Source organism: Macrosteles quadrilineatus, unplaced genomic scaffold (genome assembly GCF_028750875.1).
Source record: "Macrosteles quadrilineatus isolate MER2022 unplaced genomic scaffold, UCM_ALF_1.0 Scaffold_5__1_contigs__length_97177068, whole genome shotgun sequence".
Classification (NCBI taxonomy): domain Eukaryota; kingdom Metazoa; phylum Arthropoda; class Insecta; order Hemiptera; family Cicadellidae; genus Macrosteles; species Macrosteles quadrilineatus.
This window is the reverse complement of record NW_026542598.1, coordinates 42,885,399-42,903,452: the sequence shown is the minus strand read 5'-3', so window position 1 is coordinate 42,903,452 and position 18,054 is coordinate 42,885,399. Positions and strand designations below refer to the sequence as shown.

Below are 18,054 nucleotides of genomic sequence, written 5' to 3'. Positions count from 1 at the left end.
CACCAAGGAATTTGGCCGAAATGCCCCCCTCCTCCTTAGTAAGATCCCTCAGGCCAAAAAAAATATACGATTTCCATCAACCAATAGGATACAAAGTAACAGTAACTGTAACAGTAACAGTAGCAGTAAAAGTAACAAAAAAAGGCTCCTCAAAAATCCTGGCTTTTAGACATCCAACAATAATTTTTTTCAAAGGTGAAAAATCAATTACGTTTTAGAGGAGGGCATTTTCCCCTGATCACTTGATCAAGAGTATGGTTTAATCCAAGAAAACTCCTGCGGGCAAAAACGAAAGAATTTACAGTCATATTGTTCACCTTACCTACTAGCTGGTATAGATTCCTTTTGCCGTAAATGTTCAGTGTATTTAATGAGCCGGCATTAGCGAAAGGTGGCGTCGAACAGGACCCCGCACCTCGGGGAGACCGTTCTTGGAATAAAATAGAACCAATTTTTAAAAGAAATTTTTTTCAATTATGAAAATAGGAAAAAGGCGGGAGTATAAATATTAATATTATTGAGGTGTTTGTTAGTTATCATTGTTGGAATACAATTTTTTTGGTAGTAAGGGGCCCCGCTCTGAATCCGCACCACTCATCAAGGTGACGTCGAACAGAACCCCGCACCTCGGGGAGACCGTTCTTGGAATAAAATAGAACCAATTTTTAAAAGAAATTTTTTTCAATTATGAAAATAGGAAAAAGGCGGGAGTATAAATATTAATATTATTGAGGTGTTTGTTAGTTATCATTGTTGGAATACAATTTTTTTGGTAGTAAGGGGCCCCGCTCTGAATCCGCACCACTCATCAAGGCCAGCTCAAATCAACAAAATTCAGTGGATTTTGATGTAGTAAAATCATTGTATTATGTTTGTGGCTTTCGGGTGATTGGAGCTAAGGGAATACTTAGTGTAGGTCTTAGGGGAGTCGCAAGATGAATTTAGGGGGTTTGACGTAATCACCCATTAGGGTGGAGTCACTTGTTATGTAAATAAATAAATAGCTCTGATTTAAGTTAATTTGATTATAAATGAACATATATGGGAACTTAATGATGGACAAGAGAAAAACTACTCCCTTGAAACAAATCTGTTAAAGAAAATTATGCTTCCTAACTCCAATAATAGTCCTGTATATATTGTAAAGCGCTAAATTTGTAAAACAAAATGGAAGTCAGAACGATAAGTTTTTACTATCGCTGTGTTAAGGTCATGAAGAGAATCAGGTAAAAGCAGTCAAACTCATGGTAACAGCAAACAGCACCACAAACACAACATTTATGAAAGGTGCATGCAAGAAGTTTTTATATTTCTTCAAGGGTTTTCTCACCAATAGTTAATATTTTCCAGTAAAACTGGGATTGCTCAACACGGATATCAGATACTATCCTAGGTTGTAAAACTGTAGACATGACAGTGATTTGCTCTTTAATCACCCGACTACACTACACAATCAATCAATATTGTACAGGCTGTTCCCAAACTGCCTTGGTAAGTATAAATAACTGACTATTTGAACTTTGTACTGTGTGTGAACTTGGGAATGAATAGACTCAAAATTATGGTATTTGACATGTGAAACATTGCTAACTTTAGGTTCTTACAATTTGTTTAGGACAAAAATGTACTACCGGTAGTTGATTCACTTACTGATTGTAGTTGAGTTTATTTCAGCAAAAATTAACTTTTTATGCATTATGCAATCTTATGTGATTAACATTCAAAAGATATTAGTGTTTACAAAGAAGAATTTACTACCTACCACAGTAAAATACACAACTACAAAACAAAAGGGAAGATGAAACTTGATGAAGGCAGACTATCAAAAACTGAAATATAATAAAAAATGACTCTTACATTTATCAATAAACTTCCTCTACCAGTCAGAACTGAATCTTTTGTTGAATATTTTAGGAAAAAATCACCATTGGTTGGTCAAAAATTTGTTTGATCGAATAAAATAGTTTTACTTATTTCAAATTGTCTGGTGATAAAACATTTCCAGATTTTGTAAGACCAGTGTTCTTACTAAAATTATAATTCCTGCCCTGGAAAATTTATGACTACACACTCACTGTGTAAGACCTACTGTTGTTGTTATGAATGTTTGATTTTTCTCTAAAATATATTTTTACTAGGTAATAAAGAATACAGTAACAAGAAAGACTATTTCATTGTACAGTTAGCAATTTTTCAATAAATATTAAACATTTCAGATCCTTTGTAAATATTTACAAAATTGCAGATTTAGAGAGTTTCGGTTTGAACACATTACGTTATTGCAAAGGGGCGCATCACAAATTGCAAAATAAATCTAGCACACATTAGCAGATAACGGACTTCATTAGTTAACGTCAAAGATATGTAAACTGAGAAGTCATTTACACACACAAGAAGTTCTTTCAGAGGTTGGTTTTACAATGAGCTCATTACCAAACCAAAGATCGCAGTGGACTTGATGTTTGTGGCTTTCTGGTGATTGGAGCTAAGGGAATACTTAGTGTAGGTCTTAGGGGAGTCGCAAGATGAATTTAGGGGGTTTGACGTAATCACCCATTAGGGTGGAGTCAGGTAAAATATTTACACTACACTCACTTAATTTAACTTAAATAATATTTGTATTTCCATGTTAAAATTTTATACTCTAAGTCATAATGAAAGTATGTGTTTAACTATGGAGTTTTAAGGTTTCTTTGTTTTGTGTTTAAAAAAGATCAAACACATAGGTTTTGTAGCCCAAATATTGTTGACAATAGTTTTTTTTTTAAATTATAACTATTACTAACCTTGTGTCATCAATCCGGACTTCAGCTTCAATTGCACGAATAAAATCATAGTAAAATTTGAAAGAGAAATTTTAATTTGAACTAAATCTAATTAATTATTGTAACAATGTTGTTAACTTAAGTTGAGTTGAAAGAGTCAATGGTAAAATTATGAAAATGTTATATACAGGACTAAAGTGAAAATTGAAAGTATTTTTACTGATTTTGTTATTATTTTTTGCAAGGAGCTTACAAACAGCTGGGCTACTAGGAAGTCTCACAATGCAAGTCATCCAGTGAATAATATCAAGAGCATTGGAACAAGGAACTCCTCCATCATTAAGTATGAAGTCTTGTGATATAAGTACTTATCTGTAGTTTTCAAATATATTTAAGATAACAAATTTATGTAAGAATTTAAAATTGGTTACAAAACTGATCAATTAAAATAAATTATGTTATCAAAAGTTCAACTTTGAGGAAGATTTTAGTGACATTCTTTTATATCTCTGCTACAATTCAATCTGTCACTGAATATTTTTTTTATAAATTATACTTTTTCTGAAGAAAAGTGAGTTGAAAATAAATAAAAGTTATGCTATCCCCATAAATATATAGTTTGTTATCAAGTTCTTGTCTAGTTTTGGACTATCCAGTTTCTCTGCTTCCGCTTCATTTAAAGTTATACTTTAATATTCTATCAATATCTTTCTTGATGTCCAAGCTATACAATTCTTTAAATTGTACATTTTATTTCAGAGACATCTGAACACTGAAAATATGATCACTTTACCTTCTCTGGTTCTTTTACTAGCCGGTAAGTTAATTTATCACTATCAATGCTCAATAATGTCCTAAAACCTAAAGCCAAAAGTCTGTCTTTTGTTTAAATGTATAAAATAAGCATTAAGAACAGAGGAAGATATAGGCTAATATTGAGGATCATAATAATCGTTATAATATTGGGATGAATTTGCAGCCGAATAGATAGAGATGATAAATATTAGGAGATTGAAATTTTCGAGCAGTAGAATCTATTTGTATTGTAAAAACACAAACGATTGATTTAATATTATTTTATTAGTTGAATCAATGATTATGGATGTTTGAAAATTTAATTCACTGTACCTATATAAAAACCACATTATCCCTTACTGCTGTGAAGAGGCTAATAAGTTAATACATAAATATAAATCTTAACTCATCAAACAGTCTCTCTTTTAAAACCAGCTGGAATACCACTAAATATCAGTACTACTGATAACTGGTTTTTTAAAAACGTTACTCATTGACCGATCAAACTAATCATCTGGTATATTTTATGAAGGGTTATAATTGAGAGATTTTTATTTTCAGGATTATGTCAAGCACAGGCCAAACTTGAAGCTTCAACCGATGAGGTTTTTTTACAACCAGGGGAATCAAAAACTGTCACTCTGATGTAAGTAAAACCAAATTTTCGGTCATTAGACGTAGTAATTTACTGTAAAATAGACAATCCATTGCCATATGATACATTTTTATAAGTTTTAGAATTAAAATTATCGGTTCTATTAAGCAACTAACAGAGGCCCAGCTTTTACAGGAAAATATAAAATTCTAGCATCAGAATACAATCCTTGACAAGTGCAGTTATACTGTCTAGGAGAATGAACAGCACCTGCTAAAGTAGTGGGTATTTTTATATCAGTCCCTATTAAAAAATAATAAAAGACTCAACACTATCTTAAAGATTTTTTTTAAGAATTAGGATCCAGCAGCTTGTCATCCAGAGAAAATTAGAACCCATGTGCTTCTCTTATAAATCAGTCAAAGGTCTCATATCATCACATATTTGTCCTATTTCAAGAGTATAGATACTCTATATTTAAAAATCAAATCACTAAAGAAATCCTAAAAACAAAATACAGTATATGTTTTATGTGATTTGACCTTTTACGGTGTATCTATCTTTCCTGGAATCTTCAATTTTTAGCATTACGCCGGTGGTATTAGTTGTCTGTTGTCTAGATCCAACTGCAGTGGTTGGAGCAGTGTGTTCCTACGTACCAAGCTACATCACATTGCTACTGTAGCTCCAGCCAGACAAGACGTAGGACCCACACACCCCTGGTGGGAGGTGCAGATATAGCCTCTGCTGTATCCTAGTTGTCTATAGTGTAGATCCAACTGCAGTGGTTGGAGCAGTGTGTTCCTACGTACCAAGCTACATCACATCGCTACTGTAGCTCCAGCCAGACAAGACGTAGGACCCACACACCCCTGGTGGGAGGTGCAGATATAGCCTCTGCTGTATCCTAGTTGTCTATAGTGTAGATCCAACTGCAGTGGTTGGAGCAGTGTGTTCCTACGTACCAAGCTACATCACATCGCTACTGTAGCTCCAGCCAGACAAGACGTAGGACCCACACACCCCTGGTGGGAGGTGCAGATATAGCCTCTGCTGTACCCTAGTTGTCTATAGTGTAGATCCAACTGCAGTGGTTGGAGCAGTGTGTTCCTACGTACCAAGCTACATCACATCGCTACTGTAGCTCCAGCCAGACAAGACGTAGGACCCACACACCCCTGGTGGGAGGTGCAGATATAGCCTCTGCTGTATCCTAGTTGTCTATAGTGTAGATCCAACTGCAGTGGTTGGAGCAGTGTGTTCCTACGTACCAAGCTACATCACATCGCTACTGTAGCTCCAGCCAGACAAGACGTAGGACCCACACACCCCTGGTGGGAGGTGCAGATATAGCCTCTGCTGTATCCTAGTTGTCTGTCTAGATCCAACTGCAGTGGTTGGAGCAGTGTGTTCCTACGTACCAAGCTACATCATATTGCTACTGTAGCTCCAGCCAGACAAGACGTAGGACCCACACACCCCTGGTGGGAGGTGCAGATATAGCCTCTGCTGTATCCTAGTTGTCTGTCTAGATCCAACTGCAGTGGTTGGAGCAGTGTGTTCCTACGTACCAAGCTACATCATATTGCTACTGTAGCTCCAGCCAGACAAGACGTAGGACCCACACACCCCTGGTGGGAGGTGCAGATATAGCCTCTGCTGTATCCTAGTTGTCTGTCTAGATCCAACTGCAGTGGTTGGAGCAGTGTGTTCCTACGTACCAAGCTACATCATATTGCTACTGTAGCTCCAGCCAGACAAGACGTAGGACCCACACACCCCTGGTGGGAGGTGCAGATATAGCCTCTGCTGTATCCTAGTTGTCTGTCTAGATCCAACTGCAGTGGTTGGAGCAGTGTGTTCCTACGTACCAAGCTACATCACATCGCTACTGTATAGCTCCAGCCAGACAAGACGTAGGACCCACACACCCCTGGTGGGAGGTGCAGATATAGCCTCTGCTGTATCCTAGTTGTCTGTCTAGATCCAACTGCAGTGGTTGGAGCAGTGTGTTCCTACGTACCAAGCTACATCATATTGCTACTGTAGCTCCAGCCAGACAAGACGTAGGACCCACACACCCCTGGTGGGAGGTGCAGATTACAGGACATGAGCTGGGCTACACACACATCATAGCTGCCATCAACCAGTCTCGCTCCTTCAGGTTTGAGAAATAGTCAAGTTTTTTTTACAGTTTCAGGTATGTAAAGAAAGAGGCAAGATATATGTAAGTAAAGTATAACCTCCAAGACTAGTAATAGTGTTATGTTTACTTGCAAGGAAAATGTGTTCGAATCAGGTAAAGAGCAGATACTTGTTATACAGGATTCTGGATTACATACCGTACCTTGTTTGTAAAAGTCAATAGGCTTTTTAAAATGTTCCTGGGCTAAGAACCAGCTTAGTAACAAAGTCGATGTCAACTCATTCATTCAGTGCCCATTATTCACTCATCTTCCCATTAACATAAGCATTCTCTATGGTGTGTTGTCATATTGTATAAATCCCTAAACTATAAACTCGCTCTGGAGAATCAAATAGCTCAAATCAAATAAAATTTTATTGATTTGATTTAATTTGATTTGAGCTTGTTTTATTTATTTAGTTAGTTTATTTTTTACCGGAATAAGATGAAAATTACAAATAAACAATTTTTCAGGTTACGTAGCTACAGACTTTGTACTTATATACAGAATTTTGTTTATATACCGTAATGGATTTGCTAACTATCACTGCTGTTGGGGAATGTTACAAACTACTGTAACAATAAATAGCTGCAGAATTCAATTTTACATAACTTTTTTTGTGATTGTTACCAGTTTTGAAGAAGGTCTGATACACATCACTGTCCTCAAGAAGTATTGGCTACAGACTCTCAGTCTAGTTTGTGGTTGGATCTATTTTTCTGCGTGGACATTCTCCTTCTATCCGCAGCTGCTTACCAATATCCGTAGAAAAAGGTAATTAATTTGATCAATTGTGTGAAAGCCATCGATTTTGCAACAAAATTCAGGAGCACCCTTGTTTGATTACACTCTCTAGCTGGTAACTACTTTAATCTGAAATGGCAACAAATCTGATCGGAATGGATATTAATCTGAATGGAGGTATTTTAAGCCAAGTATGAATAGAGATGAGTGTAGGATGAGTGGTGCGATCTTGTAGTCTTGACTAAGGCCGACATGTTCCTAGACACATAGCTGTTCATTAATAGCCCATACAGCCAGGAAACTAAGGGACATTCAGTTTATAGTGGAATCCGAACCATATTTTTGTCTTGGTATTAAATTATCGAATTGGTCTAATTATCAGGATAGTACTGTGGATAGTCGTAGTACTCACTAGTGCGGACATTAATCCACACCAGGGCGTATCGCATCCACAGTGCATGCTCAAGGCCGTGTTAAGAGTCAGTGGAGCCTTGGGCAAACCCCAAAAGCAGCGCCCCCTTTTTACCTAGTGCAGGTGGGCGGTGGTTATGGGAGGCCCCTGGCGGGCGCCCCCAAACCACCCTTGGCATATGCCCAGTCTGCCCGTTTATAAAAGCGGGCCTGTGCATGCTTTAGCTATACACAATTCTTGACTTCTAGTAGCTGGATTACAGGACGACGCCATGGTATTTTAATTTGCCCCATGTTAAAAATTGTATTTTGCAAACTAAAGCAATATCAGTCTTACAAACATAAGGTGTTACAGATGCTTTACAATCAGATTAAAACTATTAACTTTCAAATATCTTAGTTAACACACTTGTTCAGCTAAACACACAGACACACTTTTGTATCTTTAACAATTTTAATTAATATATCTGTTATCCATCATCTCTGTGTGCAGCTTGTATTTACACGATTAAACGATTAATACGATTTACACGATTAACACGTTGGGTGCTAATGACGGGAATTCCCACCATTGCTTAACATTGAAATAAATGCAACTTCATGTTCAAACATGTCGATGGCACTAATATTGTTAATAGATATTATTTTAAAGTACAACGTAATTTTAACAGTGTTGTGGGTTTGAACTTTGACTTCCTCGGACTCAACGAGCTTGGCTACGTCTGCTACTCCATCTTCAACTGCTGCCTCTACTTCGTACCATCCATCCAGGTAAGTATAACTTTTACTGGATATTATATTAAATAGCATCAAGCAATGTCGTAGAAAAATCGCCTGTGTTTTTGCGCCAGTTGTGCATTGTAGGTAAAAAACTGAGTTTGATTCGATCCCTGATACGATGTGCTACGTTAAAAAATTTTTCTTTCCATTCAAATGATTTAATGATGCCAAACTGACCAGGAACCTTATACAACGGCATCTGTTATGACTCCATATCAACTATTACAGAGCAGTAGGGAAATCTAAAAGAAGGATATATAACCCCAATAGTAGCACATTCTTTGTAAATATTCAACTAGTTCTCTCTTTGAGTAGAGAAAAAAATAAAAGAAATTAGGTTTATTAATTGTAATTTTGAGTTTCAACCTAAATGTTATAGTTATTTAGAGAGAGAGAGAGAGAGAGAGAGAGAGGGAGAGAGGGAGAGAGAGAGAGAGAGAGAACAACTTTATTACAAAATCATCAAGATTTTAAATGGTGTCAACAATTAAACAAATAGATTTCAGTACAATAACAAAGCAATTATTGTTACAGTTAAAAGACATTCAAATCAAAGTCTTTCCAATTTAAAAATTCTTCAACAGTGTAAAAAGGCCGAGAAGACAACCAAGTTTTCAAATGGGGCTTCATTTTTTCCCCTCCACCATCAAAAATGTTTTAAAAATTGTTAAACTCGGAACAGTCATTATCCCTAATTCTTTAAAAATAGGTTTACATGATGTTCTCCAAGGTGCAAATATTATTATTCTTAAAAACCTTTTCTGTATCTTAAAAATTAAATCAATGTTTGATGCAAAGCCCCAGAATTCAATTCCATACTGAAGAATTGAATAGAAGTATGCATAATAAAACATCAAACGAGTTTTTTAGTCAATTGTGTTTCTTAAACATATAATTTGATAACATGCCGAATTCAGTCTACTAATCAAATTTTCAATGCTTTTGTTCCAATTTAAGTTTGAGTCTACGTACAACCCGAGAAATTTTGCATCATCTTGAACACATAAATTTTGGTCACTAAACTCTCTTGCCTGAGCAGTACAAAACTTTACCAATTGGGTTTTATCTTGATTCATTTTTAAACCGTTAATATTGAACCACCGTTCCAATTCTGATAGGGCTTGTTTAACTTTGAGAGATAGTTCTGAATCATTCTTAGATTTGACAACTGCAATTGTATCGTCGGCATATAAAACAAGGTTGTTGGAAACATTTTTAGGCAAGTCATTTATATATAAAATAAAGAGTAAAGGTCCGAGAATTGATCCCTGAGGAACACCAACTGTAATTTTTTCCCATTCTGATATTGATTTTTCATTATTTTTAAAAATTACTGTTCTTTGAAATCGATTTGTCAAGAATGAAGTCAACCATAAAACAGATTCTTTTGAAAAGTTATAAATTTTTAGCTTTTTTAAAAGTATATCATGGTTGATATACCTTCTTCAATTCGATCCGTTAATGTTTCCACAAAATCAACTAAAGCTGTAATAGTTGACCTCCCCTTCACAAAACCATGTTGGTTCTTTGTGAGAAGCTTGTTGACTTCAAGATGTTGAAGCAGCTGTGCCAAAACCACCTTTTCAATAATCTTTGAAAAGGTGGGGAGCAATGAGATAGGTCTGTAGTTTCTCATGTCATCTTTTTTACCTCTCTTATGTAATGACATGACCTTACTTTACTATTGTGCTTTACTATTGGAGCCACCTAAAACTTTAGATTGACATACTGGTACCGGTACTTAACAAGTGTGTCAACAACCTTTCAAATGAATTAATTTGAGTACCGTATGTATGAAAAGAATATTTTTAAACAAATTCCATCAATAAATATTCTCACAAATGAGAAGAATAGCTTGTTCCCTATAGGGGAAATTTGCTAAAAAGAAACATATAATTAAGGTTTTAAAACAAACTAGTAAAAAATGCAAGTACTATTCATACAATCGTATGAATATCAGATATTGTGCTATTCATAATAATAAATGTTTAAATTTATGTTTTTGGGCACGAGAAACATTACTACATTATGCTTATGTATGTGTTTAGGACGAGTATTTCAAGAGACACCCTGGAGCAACCAACCCAGTCTTCTTCAACGATGTTTTATTTTCAGTTCATGGACTACTTGCGACCACAGTCATGATTATGCAATGCTTTGTCTACAAGGTAATATAATGTTTTATCTAATATCAAACAATCATTATTCTTTATATAAAAAAATCTACAGAGGACCAGCTTTCAAAAGTTGCAAAGAGGTCCGCAGTGTGTAATATACATACAGTGTGTTCTGATTTACACATCTATTATACATACACCACTGTTAATCTTAAGTTGAATGTTTAAAGAATGTTTAAGAATGATTAAAGTAAAGTAAAATGAACCATAAACGTACCCCACAATTGAGCAGCTGGAGACAATTTATGTTTTGATTTTTTTCTTTGTTATCATGCCAGCTTTTAACACTATTACGAGTTACGACCAAACCCTAAGTCCAGCACTGCCCCCCTTGGCCTCATGTGACAACGCTCATGGCCGTAGAGGAAAGACCTCATGGTGTGATAAGAATTTCCACACAGTGCTTGCGGCTTCGACTATTCCTTGCTTGGCACAAAGATATTTCCGGCACAACATTAACATACTAGAGCTGAAAGCACACAGTCATCCCATAAACAAGTTTTCTCTATACTTCTCTGTGGCGTAGATGAAACCATGAAACTCCCATAAAAACGCGAATCAGATTCTACAACAGATTGATAAGTACTTACTAGCAGTTTCCTAAGTTATCAATGATAAATTATTTTTATATGTCATAAAGCAGTAAAACACTTACATTGATACTTTACTCGACAAATTATTCTACAATTTGTTGAGCTTCTATTTGTATTGGTATTTATTTTGCGAGGAAACAGTACAAAACTGTGGTTTTATCTCTGTTTGTTTCAATTAACAGAGAGGAGGACAGACAGTGTCACAAACAGCTGTTGCACTGTTGTCTGTTGGTATCTGTGCGTTGGGTGGACTGCTACTGCTCGCCTCGCAACACTGCATCTCATGGCTCGATGCTGTCGTTTGGATATCCTTCATCAAGCTCATGGTTACCATGACCAAGTACATACCACAGGTATGAATATTGCTTACAAAACCTAAGGCAGTAAAATAATAATCAATGATGGGGTGAAGTAGTTAGTGAAATAGTTGTATGGCCTGACAAATGGAAAATAAATTTTGTATTTTATGTGTGATATAATTAAATAATTCATTTATTGGTATAGGCTACTTCGTTCACAATGTTTAGGAGGTTTTAGGGGAAGAAATTTATCCCCTCCACTTGACCATTTCCTTCAAAATAATAGCTCAACAGCTAATTAAATTATTACTAGAGAACCTGTGCGGCATAGTATGAAACATAACGCCGAGGAAAACGTTATGCTTAATTTCGAGTAATCTAGTTACATCTTAGAGTTGTTTAAACACTTGTTTGAAAATAATTTTAAATATCTGTATTTGCGTCGTCAAGGTTCACCTACATTATTTCTATGCTCTCAGTTTTAACTGATAACTAACTTCTAATGAATGCTAAACGATCTGCTTCAATTCAAGTTAACATGATGCTACAAAGTTTTTCCAGCATTGGGAATTGAAGAAAACTGTTGCCTTACTGTTGCACCTGTGTTAAGTAATTTAAGTTGGGTCATTTTATTTCTTTGATTTGAGACAGCCCCCTAATAAAACAAATTTTCTCCGTAGAGAATCCTGTAAAGTGGGGTGATACAGTATCAACCATTTCATGTTCTCCATTTTTTACCCACAAACTCCGGGCTACCAGCTGGACAGCCATAATCTGCTTTGAATAGGCTAAGGCAGGAACACTATTGAAAGTTGGTTAACGTATTTTAACGTGTTGTCTGTCAGTCACAGTATATGCCCCGCATCAGAACGTTCTCACGTTGTTCAGTGGAGTATCTCTTAATACCTGTCCAAAAGTTTTGAAAGTATGGATTCATTTGTCTAAATAGGTTGGATATAACTCTTGTAGCTATAAGATTTGGATAGCAATTTTCATTTTCTATTTTTGAACAGCGTATATTATTTGCCTCCCCTGAATCATTAAAATATTTTATCAAGCTAAACATTTTAAAACTAGAATCATCCATTTGGAAAATAAACCAACAATAATATCAAGATCTTCTCATAAAATTACAGCGGACCTACTTTTAACCGGCCGTTTGGATTGTGGACATTTTGAACTTTTAATTCCAAATGAAAGTATAGTCAGCCAAATAAATCGAAAAGATAAAATATGTGATGAGATGATTACTAATAGTAAAATTTCTAAAAGCATTTCCAGAGAAGTGAAATTTAGGACCTCAAAAGTAAAAACTAAAGCCAAACCAACTCCAATTTCCGATAATACAAATAAAGCTGTATACAATGAATGCTATGACCACGGAAGTGTTCAATTTTTTGTAACAGCAGACGATGTCAATCAAGATGATATGATTAAAGACAATTTTATGAACAAGTTATTTACCAGAGGATTCGGAGTTCCACTTCTTAACTCTGTAAGTTCTCAAGAAAACAATGAATGGCACAAACGGTGGCTTTGTGCAATGAAATTAAAAGGAAGACAATATACAATACCACAAGGTTCAATTGGAAGGCAATTTGTAGATGTTCTAGCCAAAGAGATCCAAGCAGTCCCAAATGGTATAAATTCAACCGAAAGAATATTTTTCTTATGTGCTACCATTCTTCAAAAAGATAAAATGATAAAAAATGGGTCTGACATAAGAAGTTTGATGAAGAAAAGAATGGAAATGTGGGAAAATGATCAATTTGATGAATTAATACGTGAAGCTGAGAGATGTGATCGGCAAATGAAAACATCACAAGAACACCAAGAAGAAGACCAGAAAATAAGAATCTTCACAAGATTGGTATTACAAGGAAAATTGCGTGAAGCTACAAGATGGCTCACAGATCGCTCCGGCGATGGAGTACTCACACCTGACGATATCCTTCCTGATGGTCAAAATGTTTTTCAAGTTTTAAAAAATAAGCACCCACGTCAAATGGTTCCGAATGACAATACCTTTCTAGCTGATGAGAACTTACCATTGATGGTAGATGTAGATATATCCAGTGACCACATAGAGAAAATGGCTAGACGTTTGCATGGAAGTGCTGGCCCTAGCGGAACAAATGCTGATCAATGGAAGAATATGTTGCTACGCTATGGAGCACATAGCACTCGTTTAAGGGAAGCAGTCGCATCGTTAACTCGATGGATGGCAAACGGGATAGTAAACTGGAACTCGATCAGAGCTCTGTTAGCTAGAAGAGGATTAGCACTGAACAAATACCCTGGTATTCGCCCAATAGGAGTTGGAGAAGTTTTGCAGAGACTATGTGCAAAAACCATGGCTTTTGTAACAGGTGACGATGTTCAAGAAATATGTGGATCTGACCAACTCTGCGCCGGAACGAAAGCTGGAATAGAAGGTGCTATACATGCTATGACGGACCTATTCAATGAAAAGAACCAAAATTGTATTTTACTTGTAGATGCTTCAAATGCGTTCAACGCCTTGAGCAGGCCTTTAACTCTGTGGAATGCTAGGGTGCTTTGGCCTCGTTGCGCTCGTTTCCTATTCAATACATACCAAGGCTATGCAACCATTATGTTTAGAGGAAGCAATAAAATCATCCTTAGTCAAGAAGGAACCACTCAGGGAGACCCTTTAGGCATGCTAATGTATGCAATTGGCATATTACCTTTGGTAAAAAAACTAAAAAGCCTAAATTGGAAGCAAAACTGGTACGCTGATGATTCTGCATGTTTCGGTGAAATACTTAAAGTTAGAGAATGGTTTAACGCTTTACGTGTTGAAGGGCCAAAATGGGGGTATTACCCAGAACCCAAGAAAAGTGTATTGATAGTAAAACCTGAATATAAAGAAAAAGCAGAAGAAATTTTCAGAGACCTACAAGTGAAAATTGTAACATCGTACAGGTTTTTAGGGGGTATTATTGGTAGCTCAGAAGAAAAGAAGGAATTTGTGAAAGAAAAAGTAAAAAAATGGGTTGATTGTATAAAGAAATTTGGCATAGCTGCACATAAAAGTCCTCAAGCAGCGTATACTGCCTTTACTAAGTCATTACAAAATGAATGGGCATTTCTCCAAAGAGTAACAGAGGGATTTAGTGAAGAATACGAAGATTTAAAAACTGCCATACATCGCCATTTCACTCCCAACCTTTTCGAACAAGAGATTTCTGAACTTGAACATGACTTGTTCTCTCTCCCTACTCGTTTTGGAGGCTTAAATATTCAGGACCCGACAAAGAACGATGGTATTTCATTTGAAGCATCAAAACAATGCACAGAAAAATTAATATTAGCCATTAAAAATGGACAACCATTAAAGATTAATGATCATGTATCAACACTACAAGATGTAATAAAGAAGAGAAAACTAGAAAAAGACATGTTGGCTAAAGCAAATAATGAACGAATTATGGAATTACTTCCTGAAAGTCAAAAGAAGCCAATACTTAGAATTGTAGCAGGGAATACTGGCCAATGGTTAACTGTGACACCATGTGCATCTGATCATACGGATTTGTCCCCGGATCAATTCAGAGATGCTTTGTCAATTCGCTATGGCCGCACACTAAGAAATTTACCAGTACGATGTGATGGTTGTGATCAACCTATGAATCTAACACATGCATTAAATTGTAAAAAAGGAGGATTGATCAAACATGGGCATGATCAACATCGAGACCACTGTGCTGCGATAGCAAATATGGCCTGGAAAGGGGTTGAAGTCGAGCCTATTATGAGAGAAGCTGACCCTGCAACCAATGTGCCTGCTTTAAAAGCTGATTTTAAAGTTAATGGTATTTGGGAGGCTGAGAGAGTAGCGTTTTTTGATAATCGCATTGTTAACGCTGACGCTCCCTCTTACGCCAACCAAGAATGGGGAACAATATCTCGAAACCATGCCGTTCAGAAACACAATAAATATGACAAAGCAGCCGAAGACATCAGAGGAAGCTTCACACCATTAATATGTTCCACGGAAGGAGTCCCCCACAAAGAATATGAAGCATTTCAGAGGAGAACAAGCGAAGCCCTGGCTGTAAAATGGAGAAAACCATACTCCCAAATTATCGGATGGTTGAGGATCCAAAGCCAGCTTTCCATCATTCGAGCAGTTTCGCTAAGGCTACGGGGAACTAGACGAAAAATTCGAAGCATTCAATTTGAAGATGGTGCCGCAATTCCCCCATTGCTCTATTAAGCTTTCATTTTATTTTTTTAAACATTTATATTTGATTGAAAATCATAGTCATATGTTAAAATAAACTTGACAGTAACTACTCGATCGTTGTCTACATAAACACTAATTCCTTCACTTATGTTTGGTCTAACAATTCCAAAGTAAGTTGCATAACAGAGCTGGCAAATATTATTCATCTCACCAAGTGAATGTGTATCTGGATGGGTCTGTTAGACCAGGCCTCTCTTTTTCTACTATCCTCATACGCATAAGATATCTTATTATTATTAATTGTCTCGTTTTCAACATTTCTTCTTTGAAATTGAGGCATTTTCTGTTCTTCCAACAAAACTGATTAACTAACTTGGTCTTAACCTACTGAATATTACAAACATTAATATTTACTCCCAAAAAGCTAATGAGTTTCTTTTTATAAACAGCTGTTTTTTTGTTTTTCAATTTGTTCTATGTATTTCTTACGGGGAAAACCCGACCTTTGAGAGGGTCTCACGCCCTTAAGAGTAGGAATTTTAAAATTCTAAAACCTTATTGCAAAACTAAACATTGAGACGAACCTTTTGACACCTTAAACGTTGAAATTGGTCCACAAATAAGGGAGGAGTTGCGTTAACAAAAAACGGCTTCACGTATTATATATATAGATATTGAAGGGTCAACCTGTAAGGTTCGGAAAGGTACGATTGGCACAACCACCCGGTAAGGTAGTAGCAGCCAGAATGCAGGGAAATGGAAATTATTTTGTCTCGACAAATTCCCTGCTGTGGTGCTTATTGGAGTAAGCAAGGTTAAAGTTTGTGCGACAAATCTGCAGCTACGGTCACAGCGCTAGCTGGATCCAAATAAACCTATACACTAACCTAACTTATCCAGTGAGGTACTCAGACAGTAAAACATTTTTATTGTGATTGAGGATGTATTATAGAGCACATAAGGACCTAGCATTTTAGGATTTTTAAAAGTAGGCTACCTATCCTTTTATTGTGATTAGTTATGTAAATGCACATTTTGCAGGCCCTGATGCATTTCAGACACAAGACGACGGAAGGCTGGAGTATTGAATGTATTCTGTGTGATTTGACCGGAAGCTGCTTCAGTTTGTTCCAGATGCTAATCAACGCATACAACTGTGGTTTGTAGATTTCACATTTATTTGCAGACTGCAGAGGCGGCCCTAAATAAGGGCGAACAAGGTGGTGCCTCGGGCCATGCTTTTTTCAGGGGCCCCTCACAGCCGTATTTCAAGAATTAAGGGAGGCCCGCTATTGAACTTTGCCTTGTGCCCCCGCAACCACTAGGGCCGCCACTGGCTGACTGTTAGACACTGCTGTTCTAATAGCTTCTCTTTTGCAAATGTTTTTCAGAAACATCTGTCATAGTAGATATTTTTGTATACAACTCAAAACAATAAACTAACACAACTTTGGGGACAAAAAAAATTTATTTAAACAAAAATATGTGATAAATGACACACACTGTCTTCCAACCCTTAAGAAATAATGTGATAAAACTGTACTTAATAATTTTGTTTGTGCTTTCAGACGACTGGGTGTCAATTCTTGGGGACCCCACCAAGTTTGGACTTGGGCTATTTTCCATCGGCTTTGACATGCTTTTTATAGTACAACACTTTGTATTATACAGGTTTGTGAGTTGTAATTTTCATGAATGTGTTTGCCAATTGAGCTATTTTGATCTTTTTTACGTTGTAAAGAGGTTTTAGTCATTTATTCAGACTTAGAATAAATTGTGAGAAGAAGTTTATCAGTCTAAACATTATGGACTATTGATTGGATGGACTTTAAGTAAAGAGTGTCAAAACCAGAAAAATTATAAGTAAAATACAGAAAAATTGTGTTTACCTTTAATTAAGGTTGCATTGAACACGTCAGCTGAAGATGGAAAACTGAATCTGAATATTGTACAAATTATACAAAAGGAAATAAATTTAAATAAATTGTGGTCTTTATCTATATATATGAAATAAAATTAACATATAACATGAAAGGTTATGTACCATTATTACATCAAATATAAGACAAGACAAGTGGTGGCTTTTACAACTGATTTTCTGTTAGATCATCAAAAATTTGTAAAGGGTGCTTCGGTGCTTCGCTAATGTATGCATCCAAAGTGTGATGGCAAACCATCTTAGTTACACGAACACATTTCAAATTGGTAGGCAAATATAATACTAGAATAAAATTTTTTGCAGGATCAAGCCAGAAAAAGATGCAAAGGAAAAGGAAACACCAAAGAGCATCTTTATAATATTCAAAGAGTCGATTCTACCAAATATTTCCAAGAGAAACAAAAACTGAAATATTTTATTACATGTACACATTTGAAACAGTTAACTGTGGTGTGTATGTGTGTAGTTTTTTAGTATCATTGATTCTTAAAACCACTCTGAATCATGTTATTAGCATAACTGTACATTATTTGCAAATAAATATAAAACAAAAAGAACAA

The 18,054-nt window shown here is 36.0% G+C and overlaps 1 protein-coding gene across 1 annotated transcript; it reads left to right on the top strand.

Annotated features, from left to right (window-relative positions):
* The first annotated feature begins 2,428 nt into the window (after nt 1-2,428).
* Nucleotides 2,429-18,054, top strand: LOC128995557 (cystinosin homolog). Its single transcript, XM_054420575.1, has 13 exons — nt 2,429-2,571; nt 3,525-3,582; nt 4,122-4,206; nt 4,776-4,886; nt 5,538-5,639; nt 6,128-6,319; nt 6,975-7,115; nt 8,168-8,267; nt 10,325-10,444; nt 11,229-11,399; nt 16,597-16,714; nt 17,124-17,226; nt 17,798-18,054. The coding sequence occupies exons 2-13, from the start codon at nt 3,546-3,548 to the stop codon at nt 17,901-17,903; spliced, it is 1,386 nt and encodes a 461-aa protein (XP_054276550.1). The 5' UTR covers nt 2,429-2,571; nt 3,525-3,545; the 3' UTR covers nt 17,904-18,054.